Here is a 17,568-nt window from a genome sequence, read left to right as displayed (position 1 = left end):
ATAGGATGCCACCTTTCCAACAAGTCACATTTCTGCCCTGCTAGAGCTGCCCCGGTCAACTAAATGCTGTTATTGTGAAGTGGAAACGTCTAGGAGCAAAGACGACTCAGCTGCGAAGTGGTAGGCCACACAAGCTCACAGAATGGGACCGCCGAGTGCTGAAGCGCGCAGCGCGTAGAAATCGTCTGTTCTCGGTTGCAACACTCACTACAGAGTTCCAAACTGCCTCTGGAAGCAACGTCAGCACAATAACTGTTCGCCTGGAACTTCATGAAATGGGTTTCCATGGCCGAGTAGCCACACACAAGCCTAAGATCACCATGCACAATGCCAAGCGTTGGCTGGAGTTGTGTAAAGCTCGCCGCCATTGGACTCTGGAGCAATGGAAACGCGTTCTCTGGAGTGATGAAACACGCTTCACCATCTGGCAGTCCAACCAACGAATCTGCTTTTGGCGGATGCCAGGAGAACACTACCTGCCCCAATGCATAGTGCCAACTGTAAAGTTTGGTGGAGAAGGAATCATGGTCTGGGGCTGTTTTTCATGGTTTGGGCTAGGCCCCTTAGTTCCAGTGAAGGGAAATCTTACAGCATACGATGACATTCTAGACGATTCTGTGCTTCCAACTTTGTGGCAACAGTTTGGGAAGGCCCTTTCCTGTTTCAGCATGACAATGTTCCCGTGCACAAAGCGAGGTCCATACAGAAATGGTTTGTCGAGATCGGTGTGGAAGAACTTCACTGGCCTGCACAGAGCCCTGACCTCAACCCCATCAAACACCTTTGGGATGAATTGGAATGCCAACTTTGAGCCAGGCCTAATCGCCCAACATCAGTGGCCGACCTCACTAATGATCTTGTGGCTGAATGGAAGCAAGTCCGTGCAGCAATGTTCCAACATTTAGTGGAAAGAGTGGAGGCTGTTATAGCAGCAAAGGGGGGACAAACTCCATATTAATGCCCATGATTATGGAATGAGATGTTCGACGAGCAGGTGTCCACATACTTTTGGTCATGTAGTGTTTGATTCACACTGTGACTCGTTAAAACCACAGGGATGCATAAGACGTAATTTTGAATATGCTACTCCTGGCCATGTTTTAAGGAAAGTGGACTGAGATGCTTGGTGCTTTATGAGTGCAGTGGGAACTGGGAATGTTGTGTTATTTTCCGGAAAATTATTTTCTCTCTGGGCTTGAATATTCATGACTCATCGTGCAGAGCGCTTGACATATACTGGAAAGGGCTGTGTCTCTCTGCCTGCTTTGCTTTCACCTCTCTCTGTTGTTAACAGTGAGGAGGGCGCTAGCTGCTCGCGGATTTCTGCCAATGTCTGCCTTGTAGGAGGAGTGTAATGGTCTCAGTCGATCTACTCTAGCGTGTAAACCCCATGCCCATGGCGGTGGCGGTGGGGGCGGTAAGAGGGAGGAGAGAAGAGGGGAGGGGAGGTGTGGGCGAGCAGTTGGGATGCCAGACTGGAGAGTGGCACACCATCTGGTCCAGCCTACACCTCTTCCAAAATGCCTCAGCTTTGTTGTCACCCTCCCATAACCCGACAACACGTTGTCCCAGTGCCGGCAAAGCTCTCTTTGACGGCAAAGCAGTCGCCGCATGGAGTCGGCACAGCAGCCACACGACACTCCCATCAGCAGCCTCATGTGCAGGTGTAGATATTGTGTTAAAATGATCCATTCCCTCGTAACACCTAGTGAAAAACAAGCCTGCTCCACAGCTACTCTGCAGTCAGGGTGACTATGAAAATGACTTGTTCCTTTAGGTTTCACTTTGAGAGAATAAAGGGCCGAGGTCTTCTAAAACATCACCGCATGCATCAATGTCTGCAGGCTAGCAATACACTGCTCTCAACTTCCAGGTCATATCTTTACTGAGCACAACTAGGCCTTGTTCAATGTCCTGTCCTCCAGCAGAAAAAACATTAGCTCTATCATGACAGACGAACTTATAGAAATATACAGTCATGAAATAATGTGTATCCTCTGCAAATAGAAAAATAAAGATTAAAGATCCAGAGTCCTTCGCTGGGGGATGCCAAGAGTTTGTCAAAATCATTGAAAACCTCTCACTCTGAGTTTATGTTTTTCACCATGTTCAGTAAATATGTGAAAATGCTAAGTTAATAGTGCTGAAAAACATGGCTGCATTTTTTCTCTGTCACAAGCAGAAAAAAACAGGAAGTACACAGAGCAGCGGTGAGGACGCAAACTCATTAACACAAAACATAAATAACACAGTGGTATTTTTGGCTTGTCTTTCAGTTCGGTTTTAAAAACAGGAGTTGCTAAGTGACAACTTCAATTATCCCCACCAAGAGAGGGTGCTGAGGGACTGTGTCCAGGCAATCAGCCCCATATCGTCCAGACCTCCAGACCTGGGCCTCAGCCTTAGGAACATTCCCCCACTAGTCACTACTACTACCACAATATAATCCTGAACAAGGCTGAATATCCAACTCTATCGTATAGCCTCCCAACAGCAGGAAATGTCTCATAGAAGAGATGAATAGCCCTTTGTCTGGTTTGTTAGTGTCGTTGAAGTGTTTGGTGTCTTAATATTTTATACAGCTTCTGACACATCCGGAATTCTAATTAGGAGAGAATCTGTCTGGAGAAGTGCAGTTTGTATCAGGTAGGTTATTTTATAAAGTCGACCTACTGCATCATGACATTTGACTGTAGGTGTGATTCAACCATGTCTTTCAATCTTTCAAGTCCACAGTCCATAAAAACGAAATATGCTCCCTTCACCTCTACCGTCGATGTAGCACGTACATGACATTCACACCCATCCTGTGCTAACAACAATGTGATGCACCCGGTGCATTAACAAACATGTTGCCTTCATGTGCCTTTTAATACATATTTAATCTCGCGCCGCACACTTTTAATTTTTCATTTTTCTCATTGGCTTTGATGTGACGGCTGAAATCTAAGGCGTGTAAACAAGTTGCTATAAATATGTGGAAACGCACTTCCCACTCTGTTAGCGTCATCTGTTAGCGTGCCACCAGGAGCATGGCAGCCTTTCTTCCCAGGCCGCCGCCATAGCAACACAGATACTTTTAAAGAGTTGCCGCGATCAGTCTGCCTGTCTCCGTCTTTGTTCCCCCCTCAAACTAGCAACTACCTCACCCCATCCCACCCCACCCCCAGCTCAGCTGTTCTGGCGCCAAACTTCAGGGTAGGGGAGAAAGAGAGGTAGAGAGAGAGAGAGAGAGAGAGAGAGAGAGAGAGAGAGAGAGAGAGAGAGAGAGAGAGAGAGGAGAAGAGAGAGAGAAGAGAGAGAGAGAGAGAGAGAGAGAGAGAGAGAGAGAGAGAGAGAGAGAGAGAGAGAGAGAGAGAGAGAGAGAGAGAGAGAGAGAGAGAGAGAGAGAGAGAGGGAGAGTGAGAAGGAGAGGCCCTCCTGCCTGGGCGCTGTCTTCATCAGATCTGTCACCGGTGGAGAACATGATCGCAGATACAACTGTCACTGACACCCCAGGGCGCCCCTCTCTCTTGCTCTCTCTCTCGCTCTCTATTCTGTGTGATAGTAGTGCTGATTTTATAGTTGGTTATAACAATAATTTCTATGTTTATTACTGCAATTTTATGGTTGTGATGAAAATGAATGTCCTACTAACAAGTGTGATTACAATATGCATAGTAGATGTCAATACCGTTGTCCACTCACCATGAACTCCTTCTCTATTTTCCCTGTTAGGTTATCTCTAGTAGGGTATGAAGCCACAGTGACACATTAGTGGTTGTTCCATTGGAGCCACAGTACAGTGCAGCGGTGGTGGTTGTGGCCACAGTAACAACAACACAGTGAGTCTTAAACTCTGTGGTTAGGTTTATAGCGTTAGTGTGATTATCCTTGATTTCCATGCAGGCTGGAACAGCAGCACGCAGGCAGCACTTTGATCAGACACTGGGACTCACAGCTGTGACAGACAGACAGACAGGCTCCTCACTGGAAAGAACATGCATGGGGCTATGGATCCGATCATGTTGACCTTATCCTTCCTAACCAAGCCAACAATGGTTTGGCTGGACCACCTGTTAATTAGTGTTCCTTTCCCACAGCCCCCATGTCATCACACAGACTACAGCAGTCTTTCTACTGTTACACCTTATTATTAGGGTTACCAGGTTTTTCCTGATCATATGATGCAGGTAAACTAAAATCAGTTTGACCTCATTTCTACCAGCATGTCACGTGTGCAACCAGAGGGAAAGAAACTCTAGATCACCTTTACTCCACACACAGCGACACATACAAAGCTCTCCCTCGCCCTCCATTTGGCAAATCTGACCATAATTATATCCTCCTGATTCCTGCTTACAAGCAAAAACTAAAGCAGGAAGTACCAGTGACTCACTCAATACGGAAGTGGTCAGATGACGCGGATGCTACGCTACAGGACTGTTTTGCTAGCACAGACTTCATCAATAAGTGCATCGACAACGTCGTCCCCACAGTGACCGTACGTACATATCCCGACCAGAAGCCATGGATTACAGGCAACATCCGCACCGAGCTAAAGGCTAGAGCTGCCGCTTTCAAGGAGCAGGACACTAATCCGGACGCTTATAAGAAATCCCGCTATGCCGTCAGACAAACCATCAAACAGGCAAAGCGTCAATACAGGACTAAGATTGAATCCTACTACACCGGCTCTGACACTCGTCGGATGTGGCAGGTCTGGCAAAGTATTACGGACTACAAAGGGAAACCCAGCCGCGAGCTGCCCAGTGACGCCAGCCTACCAGACGAGTAAAATGCCTTTTATGCTCACTTGGAGGCAAGCAACACTGAAGCATGCATGAGAGCACCAGCTGTTCCGGATGACTGTGTGATCACGCTCTCGGTAGCCGATGTGAACAAGACCTTTAAACAGGTCAACATTCACAAGCCCGCAGGGCCAGACGGATTACCAGGATGTGTACTCAGAGCAGGTGCGGACCAACTGTCAAGTGTCTTCACTGACATTTTCAACCTCTCCCTGACTGAGTCTGTAATACCTACATGTTTCAAGCAGACCACCATAGTCCCTGTGCCCAAGAAAGTGAAGGTAACCTGCCTAAATGACTACCGGCCCGTAGCACTCACGTCGGTAGCCATGAAGTGCTTTGAAAGGCTGGTCATGACTCACATCAACACCATCATCCCGGAAACCCTAGACCCACTCCAATTCGCATACCGCCCCAACAGATCCACAGATGACGTAATCTCAATCGCACTCCACACTGCCCTTTCTCACCTGGACAAAAGGAACACCTATGTGAGAATGCTGTTCATTGACTACAGCTCAGCGTTCAACACCATAGTGCCCACAAAGCTCATCACTAAGCTAAGGACCCTGGGACTAAACACTTCCCTCTGCAACTGGATCCTGGACTTCCTGACGGGCCGCCCCCAGGTGGTAAGGGTAGGCAACAACACATCTACCACGCTGATCTTCAACACTGGGGCACCTCAGGGGTGCGTGCTTAGTCCCCTCCTGTACTCCCTGTTCACCCACGACTGCATGGCCAAGCACGACTCCAACAGTGGTAGGCCTGATCAACGACAATGATGAGACAGCCTATAGGGAGAAGGTCAGAGACCTGGCAGTGTGGTGCCAGGACAACAACCTCTCCCTCAATGTGAGCAAGACAAAGGAGCTGATCGTGGACTACAGGATAAGGAGGGCCGAACAGGCCCCCATTAATAAAAACACTACAGCTGCACCATCGAGAGCATCCTGACCGGTTGCATCACCGCCTGGTATGGCAACTGCTCGGCATCTGACCGTAAGGCGCTACACAGGGTAGTGCGTACGGCCCAGTACATCACTGGGGCCAAGCTTCCTGCCATCCAGGACCTATATACCAAGCGGTGTCAGAGGAAGGCCCAAAAAATTGTCAAAGGCTCCAGTCAACCAAGTCATAAACTGTTCTCTCTGCTACCGCACGGCAAGTGGTACCGGAGCGCCAAGTCTAGGACCAAAAGGCTCCTTAACATCTTCTACCCCCAAGCCATAAGACTGCTGAACAATTAATCAAATGGCCACCCGGACTATTTACAAATGCCCCCCCCACCTTTGCTTTTACACTGCTGCTACTCACTGTTTATTATCTATGCATAGTCACTTTACCCCTACCTAAATGTACAAATTACCAGTGGTGTAAAGTACTTCAGTAAGTACTTTACTTCTATATTTATATTTTTGACAACTTTTACTTTTACTTGACTACATTCCTAAAGAAAATAATGTACTTCTTACTCCATACATTTTCCCTGACACCCAAAAGTACTCTTAGTAGGACAGAAAATGGTCCAATTCACACACTTATCAAGAGAACATGCCTGGTCATCCTTACTGCCTCTGATCTGGCGGACTCACTAAACACAAATGCTTCGTTTGTAAATGATGTCTGAGTGTTGGAGGGGCCCCTGGCTATCTGTAAATAAAAAATACAAAATAACATTGTGCTGTCTGGTTTGCTTAATATAAGGAATTTAAAATTATTCATACTTTTACTTTGACTTTTGATACTTAAGTATATTTTAGCAATTACATTTACTAGTATATTTCAAACCAAATACTTTTAGATTTTTTGTCAAGTAGTATTTTACTGGGTGACTTTCACTTTTACTTGAGTCATTTTCTATTAAGGTATATTTAATTTTACTCAAGTATGACAATTGGGTACTTTCTTTTTTCCCACTGCGAATTACCTCGACTAACCTGTACCCCCGCACATTGACTCGATACCGGTATATAGCCTCGTTCTTGTTATTTTATTGTGTAACTTTTTATTTGATTTTTTACTTTAGTTAATTTAGTAAATATTTTCTTAACTCTTTTCTTGAACTGCATTGTTGGTTAAGGGCTTGTAAGTAAGCATTTTCACTGTAAGGTTGTATTCGGCGCATGTGACAAATAAAATTTTCTCACAAAGACACAGCGGTTGGAACCAAAAATCTCAAATTTGGACTCATCAGACCAAAGGACAGATTTCCACCAGTCTAATGTCCATTGCTCATGTTTCTTGGCCCAAGCAAGTCTCTTCTTATTATTGGAGTCCTTTAGTAGTGGTTTCTTTGCAGCAAGTCGACCATGAAGGACTGATTCACGCAGTCTCCTCTGAACAGTTGATGTTGAGATGTGTCTGTTACTTGAAATCTGTGAAGCATTTATTTGGGCTGCAATTTCTGAGGCTGGTAACTCTAATGAACTTATCCTCTGCAGCAGAGGTAACTCTGGATCTTCCTTTCCTGTGGCTGTCCTCATGAGAGCCAGTTTCATCATAGTGCTTGATGGTTTTTGCGACTGCACTTGAAGAAACGTTCAAAGTTCTTGAAATGTTCTGTATTGACTGACCTTCATGTCTTAAAGTAATGATGGACTGTCATTTCTCTTTGATTATTTGAGCTATTCTTACCATAATATGGACTTGGTCTTTTACCAAATAGGGCTATCTTCTGTATACCAACCCTACCTTGTTACAACACAACTGATTGGCTCAAACGCATTAAGAAGGAAAGAAATTCCACAAATTAACTTTTAAGAAGGCACACCTGTTAATTGAAATGCATTCCAGGTGACTACCCCGTGAAGCTGGTTGAGAGAATGCCAAGAGTGTGCACAGCTGTCAAAGGGTGGCTATATTTTGATTTGTGTAACACTTTTTTGGTTACTACATGATTCCATAGGTGTTATTTCATAGTTTTGATGTCTTCACTATTATTCTACAAAGTAGAAACTAGTAAAAATTAAGAAAAACCCTTGAATGAGTAGGTGTGTCCAAACTTTTGACTGGTACTGTACAGTCGTTGTCAAAAGTTTTGAGAATGACACTAATACTAATTTTCACAAAGTCTGCTGCCTCAGTTTTGATGATGGCAATTTGCATATACTCCAGAATGTCATGAAGAGTGATCAGATGAATTGCAATTAATTGCAAAGTCCCTCTTTGCCAAGAAAATGAACTTAATCCCCAAAAAACATTTCCACTGCATTTCAGTCCTGTCACAAAAGGACCAGCTGTCATCATGTCAGTGATTCTCTCGTTAACACAGGTGAGAGTGTTGACGAGGACAAGGCTGGAGATCACTCTGTCATGCTGATTGAGTTAGAATAACAGACTGGAAGCTTTAAAAGGAGGGTGGTGCTTGAAATCATTGTTCTTCCTCTGTTAACCATGGTTACCTGCAAGGAAACACGTGCTGTCATCATTGCTTTGCACAAAAAGGGCTTCACAGGCAAGGATATTGCTGCTAGTAAGATTGCACATAAATCAACCATTTATCGGATCATCAAGAACTTCAAGGAGAGAGGTTCAATTGTTGTGAAGAAGGCGTCAGGGCGCCCAAGAAAGTCCAGTAAGCGCCAGGACCGTCTCCTAAAGTTGATTCAGCTGCGGGATCGGGGCACCACCAGTGCAGAGCTTGCTCAGGAATGGCAGCAGGCAGGTGTGAGTGCATCTGCACGCACAGTGAGGCGAATACTTTTGGAGGATGGCCTTGTGTCAAGAAGGGCAGCAAAGAAGCCACTTCTCTCCAGGAAAAACATCAGGGACAGACTGATATTCTGCAAAAGGTACAGGGATTGGACTGCTGAGGACTGGGGTAAAGTCATTTTCTCTGATGAATCCCCTTTCCGATTGTTTGGGGCATCCGGAAAACACCTTGTCCGGAGAAGACAAGGTGAGCGCTACCATCAGTCCTGTGTCATACCAACAGTAAAGCATCCTGAGACCATTCATGTGTGGGGTTGCTTCTCAGCCAAGGGAGTGGGCTCGCTCACAATTTTGCCTAAGAACACAGCCATGAATAAAGAACTTCTCCCAACCATCCAAGAACAGTTTGGTGACGACCAATGCCTTTTCCAGCATGATGGAGCACCTTGCCATAAGGCAAAAGTGATAACTAAGTGGCTCGGGGAACAAAACATCGACATTTTGGGTCCATGGCCAGGAAACTCCCCAGACCTTAATCCCATTGAGAAATTGTGGTCGATCCTCAAGAGGCGGGTGGACAAACAAAAACCCACAAATTCTGACAAACTCCAAGCATTGATTATGCAAGAATGGGCTGCCATCAGTCAGGATGTGGCCCAGAAGTTAATTGACAGCATGCCAGGGCGGATTGCAGAGGTCTTGAAAAAGAAGGGTCAACACTGCAAATATTGACTCTTTGCATAAACTTAATGTAATGGTCAATAAAAGCCTTTGACACTTATGGAATGCTTGTAATTATACTTCAGTATACCATAGTAACATCTGACAAAAATATCTCATAACACTGAAGCAGGGAACTTTGTGAAGACCAATACTTGTGTCATTCTCAAAACGTTTGACCACAACTGTAGATATAGCCTAAATAAGTTCAGGAGTACATATTTGCTTAACAAGTCATATAATAAGTTTAATGGACTCACTCTGTGTGCGATAATAGTGTTTAACATGATTTTTGAATGACTACCTAATTTCTGTACCCCACACATACAATTATCTGTAAGGTCCCCAGTCGAGCAGTGAATTTAAAACACAGATTCAACCACAAAGATCAGGTAGGTTTTCCAATGCCTCGCAAAAAGGCCACCTATTGGTAGATGGGTCAAATTTAAAAAATCAGACGTTTAATGTCCCTTTGAGCATGGTGAAGTTACTAATTACACTTTGGATGGTATATCAATACACCCAGTCACTACAAAGATACAGGGTCCTTCCTAACTCAGTTGCCGGAGAGGAAGGAAACCGCTCAAAGATTTCACAATGAGGCCAATGGTGACTTTAAAATAGTTACAGAGTTTTAAGGCTGTGATAGGTGAAAACTGAGGATGGATCAACAACATTGTAGTTACTCCACAATACTAACCTAAATCACAGAGTGAAAAGAAGGAAGCCTGTACAGAATAAAAATATTCAAAAACATGCATCCTGTTTGCAACAAGGCACTAAAATACTGCAAAAAATGTGGCAAAGCAATTGTATTTTTGTCCTGAATACAAAGTGTTATGTTTGGGCCAAATCCAATACAACACATTACTGAGTACCACTCTCCATATTTTCAAGCATAGTGGTGGATGCATCATGTTATGTGTATGCTTGTAATCGTTAAGGACTGGGGAGTTTTTCAGGATAAAATATAAATTGAATGGAGCTAAGCACAGGTAAAATCCTAGAGGAAAACCTGGTTCAGTCTGCTTTCCACCAGACTCTGGGAGATTAATTCACCTTTCAGCAGGACAATAACCTAAAACACAAGGCTAAATCTACACTGGAGTTGCTTACCAAGAAGACAGTGAATGTTCCTGAGTGGCCGAGTTACAGTTTTGACTTAAATCTGCTTCAAAATATCTGGCAAGACCTGAAAAAGGTTGTCAAGCAATGATCAACAAACAATTTGACAGAGCTGGAATGTATGTGGTAGTTACTAGCTGTGAGGCCCCAGTGACAGCTCTGTCAACGAGAGAGAGAGAGAGAGAGACCTGTGCTCCGGCTCTGCTCACATTCCTGACAGAACACTACAGAGACACCCAGAACTAAAACAAACTGATCGGTAAGTCATCTGACTCATCTGGGTGTGAAATACACATATGCACCATGTAATGTGCCTGGCCATACTAGTCATAAATCTAGCAATCACTCACTAATACAAAAAAATATTGCATACAAATTAGAGGAGCTTCTACACTGATAATATGAAAACAAAATAATCAGGTTCCTATTTCAAATAGTTGTTGTAGTCCATCAACAGCAGCAAGAATCACTACTTGTTAGTCTAGACTATTCCTAAAACTCTCGAATCCTCTCGTCGACAGAGTTAAACAAACGCAACAATAGGAATTCTAAGTGCGGACGGAAAGAAAAAAATGTGCGAGTCCTCTCAACCAACAGCAAACCTCTGCCTCTCTCTCCCCTTGCCAAGAAGGTTAAACAGTTTATTAAGAGACAACAAGACTGCCAGACTGACAGCGTCTGAGTGGCAGCTCAGGGTTTAATGCCATTTGATATTGGCTGTGACGCCAGTGCAGTGTGACGCCGTACGCTAGTGCGCGTTAAGAGAGCGTAGCATGTTTCTCCTCTCAGCAACCTGCCATTACCCTGAGCCCGCTAACGAGCACATTAGCCAAACACCAAACATGTCACACTATCCATAGGGGTCAAATCCAGGAGAGAAAACAGAAACGGTGGAAACAGAGTTGGCTAAAGGCCTACCTGTAAATAATATTTCTGAACATTATAATTCAGTGTATGACATTTTAACTTTCTTGGGGGTGTCAGAATACAACGTCTGTCTTTAAAAAAAAACATCACAAAAAAAATGCTTTCCAAATAATCAACTCCTGCACTTGAATGTCAATATAATAACTCTACTTTCTTATGAATAAAAATCGAAATAATAAGTAAGGCAACCGTCCATCCATTCCACACCCAAACCAACAGCGTGATTATTTCTGTGAGAGAAGAGCGGCTCAGCAAACACACCTCAATGGGTCCCCCGCTTCATTGTTAGGGGCATAATACAAGGAGACACTCTGGGCTGTCAGTGTTACCAAGTGAGCGGGGACCTGCCCAAATGTAACACAGGCCCGAGGGTTCCGTGTACACAGTCTGCTGCCGTGGGCTGTTGTCTCCTGCACTAGGTCCGCCTGAGAAACATTACTGTTTCTCTTCCCTTCACTTCTTCAACATGTCTGGTCCATTTAGTGTTGTTCTGTATTACTTGTCATTGTTAGGCAGAGGGACACAGGAATGGAACCTTACCTGTTTAGTCATGGAGTCAATGAGTCGTACATAAAAGTCCTGCTCTGTCCTGATGCCTAACACACAGAGAGAGAGAGAGAGAGAGAGAGAGAGAGAGAGAGAGAGAGAGAGAGAGAGAGAGAGAGAGAGAGAGAGAGAGAGAGAGAGAGAGAGAAAGAACAGGAAAAAATACATGAGTCACACACACAAACATAGATGCTGACAATGACTATGTAAGTGCCAAACTATGCATTGAGGCAACAAAGTTGACCTCATTGAAAATATTAAGGATACTCTATAGGCTAATTACATTTATTTTGGGGATGTAATTTACAACCTGTATTCTTAATCTAAGCAATTCACTTGTGTCAATAAATATATATTTTTCACCATGGGTGGGATTAAAACTAAATCAATTACAGAACTTCATCCTCCAAACTTCAGGAGGATCAGTCATTATTGAAAAATATATTTCAATAATGCTTGCGATTACAGTCACAATTTAGTTTCAATATTTCCCATGGATATTAGCAATGTTAGTGAATATAGTTAGTCTTTAAACAATATTTGCACAATTTGTGATGGATTAAGCAATAGTTATTGCCAAACACATATGTGAGACAAATCAAAAACAAAAAGTAAACTTAGGCCTATACTTCCAAGGCTGTAGTGACAACTGAATAGGCATAAATAATGTCACAATATATTGTTGCGCAATGGTTTATAGCCTATTCATTAATAAGCTTAACACGATCAAATATCAATAGTTTGCTAGACAGACTGTGAAGCTTCGCAATGTGATGGGAACAATGAAAACGACACCAATTGAAGCTTATAAAATAAACAGCATAGCCCATAAAAACAATAATACACAAACACACGATACAGGGACCTAAAAACAGTTCTCTTTTTTTGCTGTGAGACAAATAGCTGCTGACGGGGCCAAAAGATGAACCAAGCAAGGCCATTGTGGTCAAGGTACACTACACATGCTCGCAGGCATGAGAAATAACAAGCGCGAGACTGCTTATATGCGGAAATATTTAGCTATGATAATTGTTAATTATGAAAAGACAATTCAGGTAATGAGATTCAGAAAGCCGTAAAGTTGCATTACTTCTACACCAGGCTATTATTAATGATATAAATTGTTTTATTTTCTTTCACTCACAGTATGGACTTCTATAGCAACAGCCTACTGTTGATTACATTTTTTTATCCAAAATTAAACTTAGCCTGATCAAATATAACAATTACTTGATCTCAAATTAACTTAAAGATTACATTAGGGAAAAGGCTCAACTAAATGGCACCTGGGGTTGTTATTTATGTAGAATGTAATGCAAATCTTGTTTGTGGTATATGTATCCGCTTCCTGCGACTCAGAACATAAGCACAACATTGTCGACAGGAGAGTTGACCAATGTTGTACACTTACCATTACTGTAGAGAAGTTGCAGTCTGTAATGTATCCCATTGTTGGTCTTTTCTCCAGTGGATTCCTGTAAATGAGCAGATTTAAAGTGGAGTTCAACTCATTTCATTCAGATCTGATAAGATGGAAATTGCTGTGCTTGTGTTCAAATTAGACGGAACTCTCAGAAATAAGCTAGTGCATTGATTATAACTCGATAATAATTTGGGATTGGCGAAATGTAGCATAATTATTGTACACGTAGATTTTGTATTATTCAACAACCACTTATTTAGAACAGTATAGAAATTAGGCTCTGTTTTCATGGCTGAAGGTGAGAACCATCTCAAAAAGAACCATCTCAAAAATACATTGCAGTAATTATGCTACTTAATGTAGTGCTACTAGAAAAATACATATAAGCTGGTTTATTGGAAATTAGGAGAATTTATGGAACAAGTGGTTGTATTATTTTTATTAAGCCTATTTTTTATGTACTGAAATGCACAAAATCATTGCCCAAAATATTTCCATAGCAGTAGGCTAAATATTGGTATTTTGTAATGAGAAAAACACATTGAGTTTATTTGTATTATGTCAAATATTTTATATTATTTTAAACAAGTATACATATTTAGAGATATAACGACAATAAGGAAATAACTTGTAAACTTCAAAAGACAAATATTATTCTACAAATATTATTTTACAAATATATAATTATTAGTATTATTAGTATTATTCTTTACATTATTAGTATAATTAGGTCCATTTTTATTTGGATACACTTTTATTACTATTAGCCTATTACGAGCATGTAGTCTAATTGCCATAAACATGTGGAAATATTTATAAATCTTCGCTAAATAAATACACAGGTCTTTACATAGGTTGAATGGGTTTTTAATTTAAAATGAGATTCGTCTGATACAGCTATGCTTATTATATAATTGTCAAAATGTGGATGTGGGACAATTTAGTGTGCATGCAGAAGCTGATAATTTTTTTTATTTTTAAATCACTCACCTTTTCCTTCTCGATAAAACCGAGGAAAGACGTCCTTTCGATTTCCACTGGCTGTCCTTGTCTGTCATATAGAGCCAAAACGAAGTGAAAGAAGTTGGATTTCCTTAGATTTGATGGCGGTTGCTTCTCAAAGTGCGCCCGGGCAAGACCCACTCCACTGTGGATAGACATGCAAGGGGTATTCGTTGTTAGAGCATTACCAGACTTAAACGTATGAAATAAGTTCTTAGCCTCTTTAGAGTAAAACTTGTGTAAGTCCTGTTCATATTTGCGAAGCGAATCGTGTAAGTCCTGTTCATATTTGCGAAGCGAATCGTGTAAGTCCTGTTCATATTTGCGAAGCGAATCGTGTAAGTCCTGTTCATATTTGCGAAGCGAATCGTGTAAGTCCTGTTCATATTTGCGAAGCGAACCTTTTGATACTTGCCTCATTTTAAACAGTGCGACAAATAGCCTAATTTGGAAAATTCATGTATTGAAGTGGGCTCTTTTTATGATGAGGTTTAGTTGATATGCCTGTCAATATTCTAGGCTCTTGGCATTGATAGACCTACGCAAGCCTATATAAGACACATATTTCCATGGCCAATTTATTAACATGTTTTTATTATCATGATTTTATAGTTATTATATTCTAACTATTATGACCACTATTTTAACTGTTCTGTCTAACTAAACTGTAGACTATGTCCAATTAACCAGTAGAGTATAGAAGTCATCCATTAGGCTATATGCTGAACTCCCATTGGTGAGGGGAGCATCGACACGGCGGGGGCAAAGAAAACTTAAACAATTATTCGAGCACAAAGCATGTACGCTAAACTGCAAGTGTAGCGACACAAATAATTTGGTACATTGAAAATATAGTTTCCCAAAACAGTGTGGACCGTGGACCATCCGTGCGCTGGTTGAGCCTTCGCGCCGGGAGGAAGATGCTGTCTCCGGCTTCTTACCTTTGAGCGGCCGTGTTCGCGTCCAACACCCCCGCTCCCTGCATCCATGTCCGAACTGCGTTCATCCCGGATCCGATGGGTTCCTCTTTCAAACTACTCCCACTCCTCTGGATGCTCTCCTGAATCCCAAACATTAACAAATCGCGCTCCCTCTCTCTGTTTACCAAGTGTCCCAAAATTAGTTTTCTCTAATCACACAGGTAAAAGGCGGGCGTGGACGTGAGATAGTGCTGGGTCCGTGTTGAAGCCAGTGACAGCGTGTCTGTTTACTTTAAACCAAGAGAAAAAGACGAAAAGAGTCCAAAGACGAGTTATCGAAATCCAGGTGTCTCAGGCACCAAAATCACTTCAAACAGTGATAAAAAAGACAAACGAGCGAAACGCAAGACAGCGCAAATGAACAAAATCTCACTCGAGGTTTTGACGATGTCGCTCCTGTATTGAGGATACGTGCTCTATGAGCTCTGGTGTCAGTGGGATCAACTAGAGCTTTCAGATTGTGCTAGATCAAATATCATCATCCCTTTTCTCTCTCTGTTTCCTTTTTCCAATGATCTCTGTCAAATGGAAATGAATAAGAAATTGGAAATCAAGAAGAGGAGGACCCTTGTGGCGGCAGATCCCGTGTTGTTCCTCTTGTTAAAATGGGAGTGATTTGTGTCCCTTCCCAAAGGAATCCTATTTGACTATCTCTGAGAACTAAACACAAGCACACCAGCCCCAGAGGGAAGAGGGAGAGACTGTAAGAGGCGGGCTGCCCCCAAACAAAGACGAGCCAAGTGTCAGATACGCCCAACCACGGCTCGCCTCATTAGGCGATATATTTAAGGCCGCCCACTTCCCTTACCTCCACCGCACCACGGTCGCACTCTCGCAGCTGAAGTCAGAGATCACTCTAAAGGAGCTCTCGGAGAATGTTGCCAAAGATTACTCCATATCGAAAAATTGGTTGCATGAATTGAAGCGTATAGAGAGGAAATTCTGATTAGTTCGGATATGTCTTGAAAACGTGTCTGACTGTGTAGCCCCCAGTGAGAGATTTCTGCATCAGTTTTGGATAAAGCACGGATACGTTTCTTATTATGGGGAAAATATTTTTTTTTACAACTTTGTTCAATATATCCGCTATTAGGCTCTCATTGTGTGGCCGCAGTAGAGAGGGGAGAGGAGACGCGTTTGAGCACACCGGAATCTTTGTCTCGATGAAACGATGAATGTAGGCTTAGCTAGGCTAGTCAAAAGTATTAAACCATAGATGTCAACCCAAGGTCCAAGTATGTGAAAACATTCTAACACAATTGTAAGACTTTGCATAGATGTCCATACTTCACGCATGCAGATGCACTAGTGAAGTTTACACTATTTTACACACTTTAATATACCCAACTGCAATATAGGAATACAGAACAACATGTAGCCTAACTGTTTATTTAATTTAGAAACAATATTTATCCTTATGTGTAGACCTACGTGCTTGCGTCCAACTCATGCAATACATATTTTATTTAAACAAACTAATGCTGACTTTCAGAACCCTTATCATGCAGGCGAAAAAAGCTCGTGCCTTTCAAATGTGTGACTGCATTTCAGGCTATGTGATAGGCAAATATATCAAGGTTACAGTCGTGAGATGAGTTCAGAAAATGTGATAAGCAGGGCTAATATCAAGACATGGTGTTGAACATTTTTTGTTATGAGAAAATTGGATTGCAGTTGTGGTCTCAGGACCAAGCTCTGCTTTCATGTGGTGGAGAAATGCGGCAGACAGGCAGAGTTGTTCCACAAAGCAGAGACTATCCTCCGTCTTTCCACTTAGTTGTATACAATTGTTTCACCTCATTTATGAAACCCATATGGTATGAAACAAAACATATTCACGGTTCCAATTTAAATGTAACTGTTTATGCTAACGCCACAAGAAGCGCCGAGACAAACAGTGACAATAACAATAATTAGCTCGGAATAACAACGAGGCATAATTGTTACCAGATTCCTCGTCTTTGCCTTTCTCTCTGAGTCTGCTATTTATCGGCGATAAATAAATAGGCTGAAATAGGCTATGACTACTTTGCAGAGAGAGAGAGAAAAACTCTTGATTAATAATTGAATTAATCATGGTTTAGGCACATAATACAAAATAAAAAAACGAATGACGTGGACTATTGAAAGAGGTCTACATTTCCCCCGTTACATTTTTCCTGTCGCTATACATGACACCTTTTGACCTTATTGGGCTGAGTTATTTTATAGCCTACAGAGACAAGAGAAAATGTCAAACCGTTTTCCTCTTCTCTGTGAATGACTGACACACCTGAGCCATGGATATATTTTACCCCCACTATCCTCCAAAGTTTTCACACAAGGCTTAATCTAATTCCTTCACAGACTTCCAACCCACACATCTAAATGGCCCAGTGCACAATACAGATAAAACAAGCAT

At 42.3% G+C, this 17,568-nt stretch overlaps 1 protein-coding gene across 6 annotated transcripts in view; it reads right to left on the bottom strand.

The window, feature by feature from the left end:
• LOC121579180 (transcription factor COE1-A) overlaps positions 1-15,876 on the bottom strand; it is a 247,836-nt gene extending 231,960 nt beyond the window's left edge. For all 6 annotated transcript variants that reach the window (XM_041893538.2, XM_041893540.2, XM_041893543.2 and 3 more), the window contains exons 1-4: positions 15,129-15,876; positions 14,176-14,332; positions 13,174-13,237; positions 11,757-11,812 (exon numbers count right to left, since the gene is read on the bottom strand). In XM_041893538.2, coding sequence (XP_041749472.2) covers positions 11,757-11,812; positions 13,174-13,237; positions 14,176-14,332; positions 15,129-15,262 — 411 coding nt within the window. In that variant the 5' untranslated portion in view covers positions 15,263-15,876. The remainder of the gene's footprint in view (positions 1-11,756; positions 11,813-13,173; positions 13,238-14,175; positions 14,333-15,128) is intronic.
• Between the last annotated feature and the right edge of the window lie 1,692 nt (positions 15,877-17,568).

The sequence above is a fragment of the Coregonus clupeaformis genome, chromosome 13 (assembly GCF_020615455.1).
Source record: "Coregonus clupeaformis isolate EN_2021a chromosome 13, ASM2061545v1, whole genome shotgun sequence".
NCBI lineage: Eukaryota > Metazoa > Chordata > Actinopteri > Salmoniformes > Salmonidae > Coregonus > Coregonus clupeaformis.
This window is presented reverse-complemented; position numbering and strand designations above follow the sequence as displayed.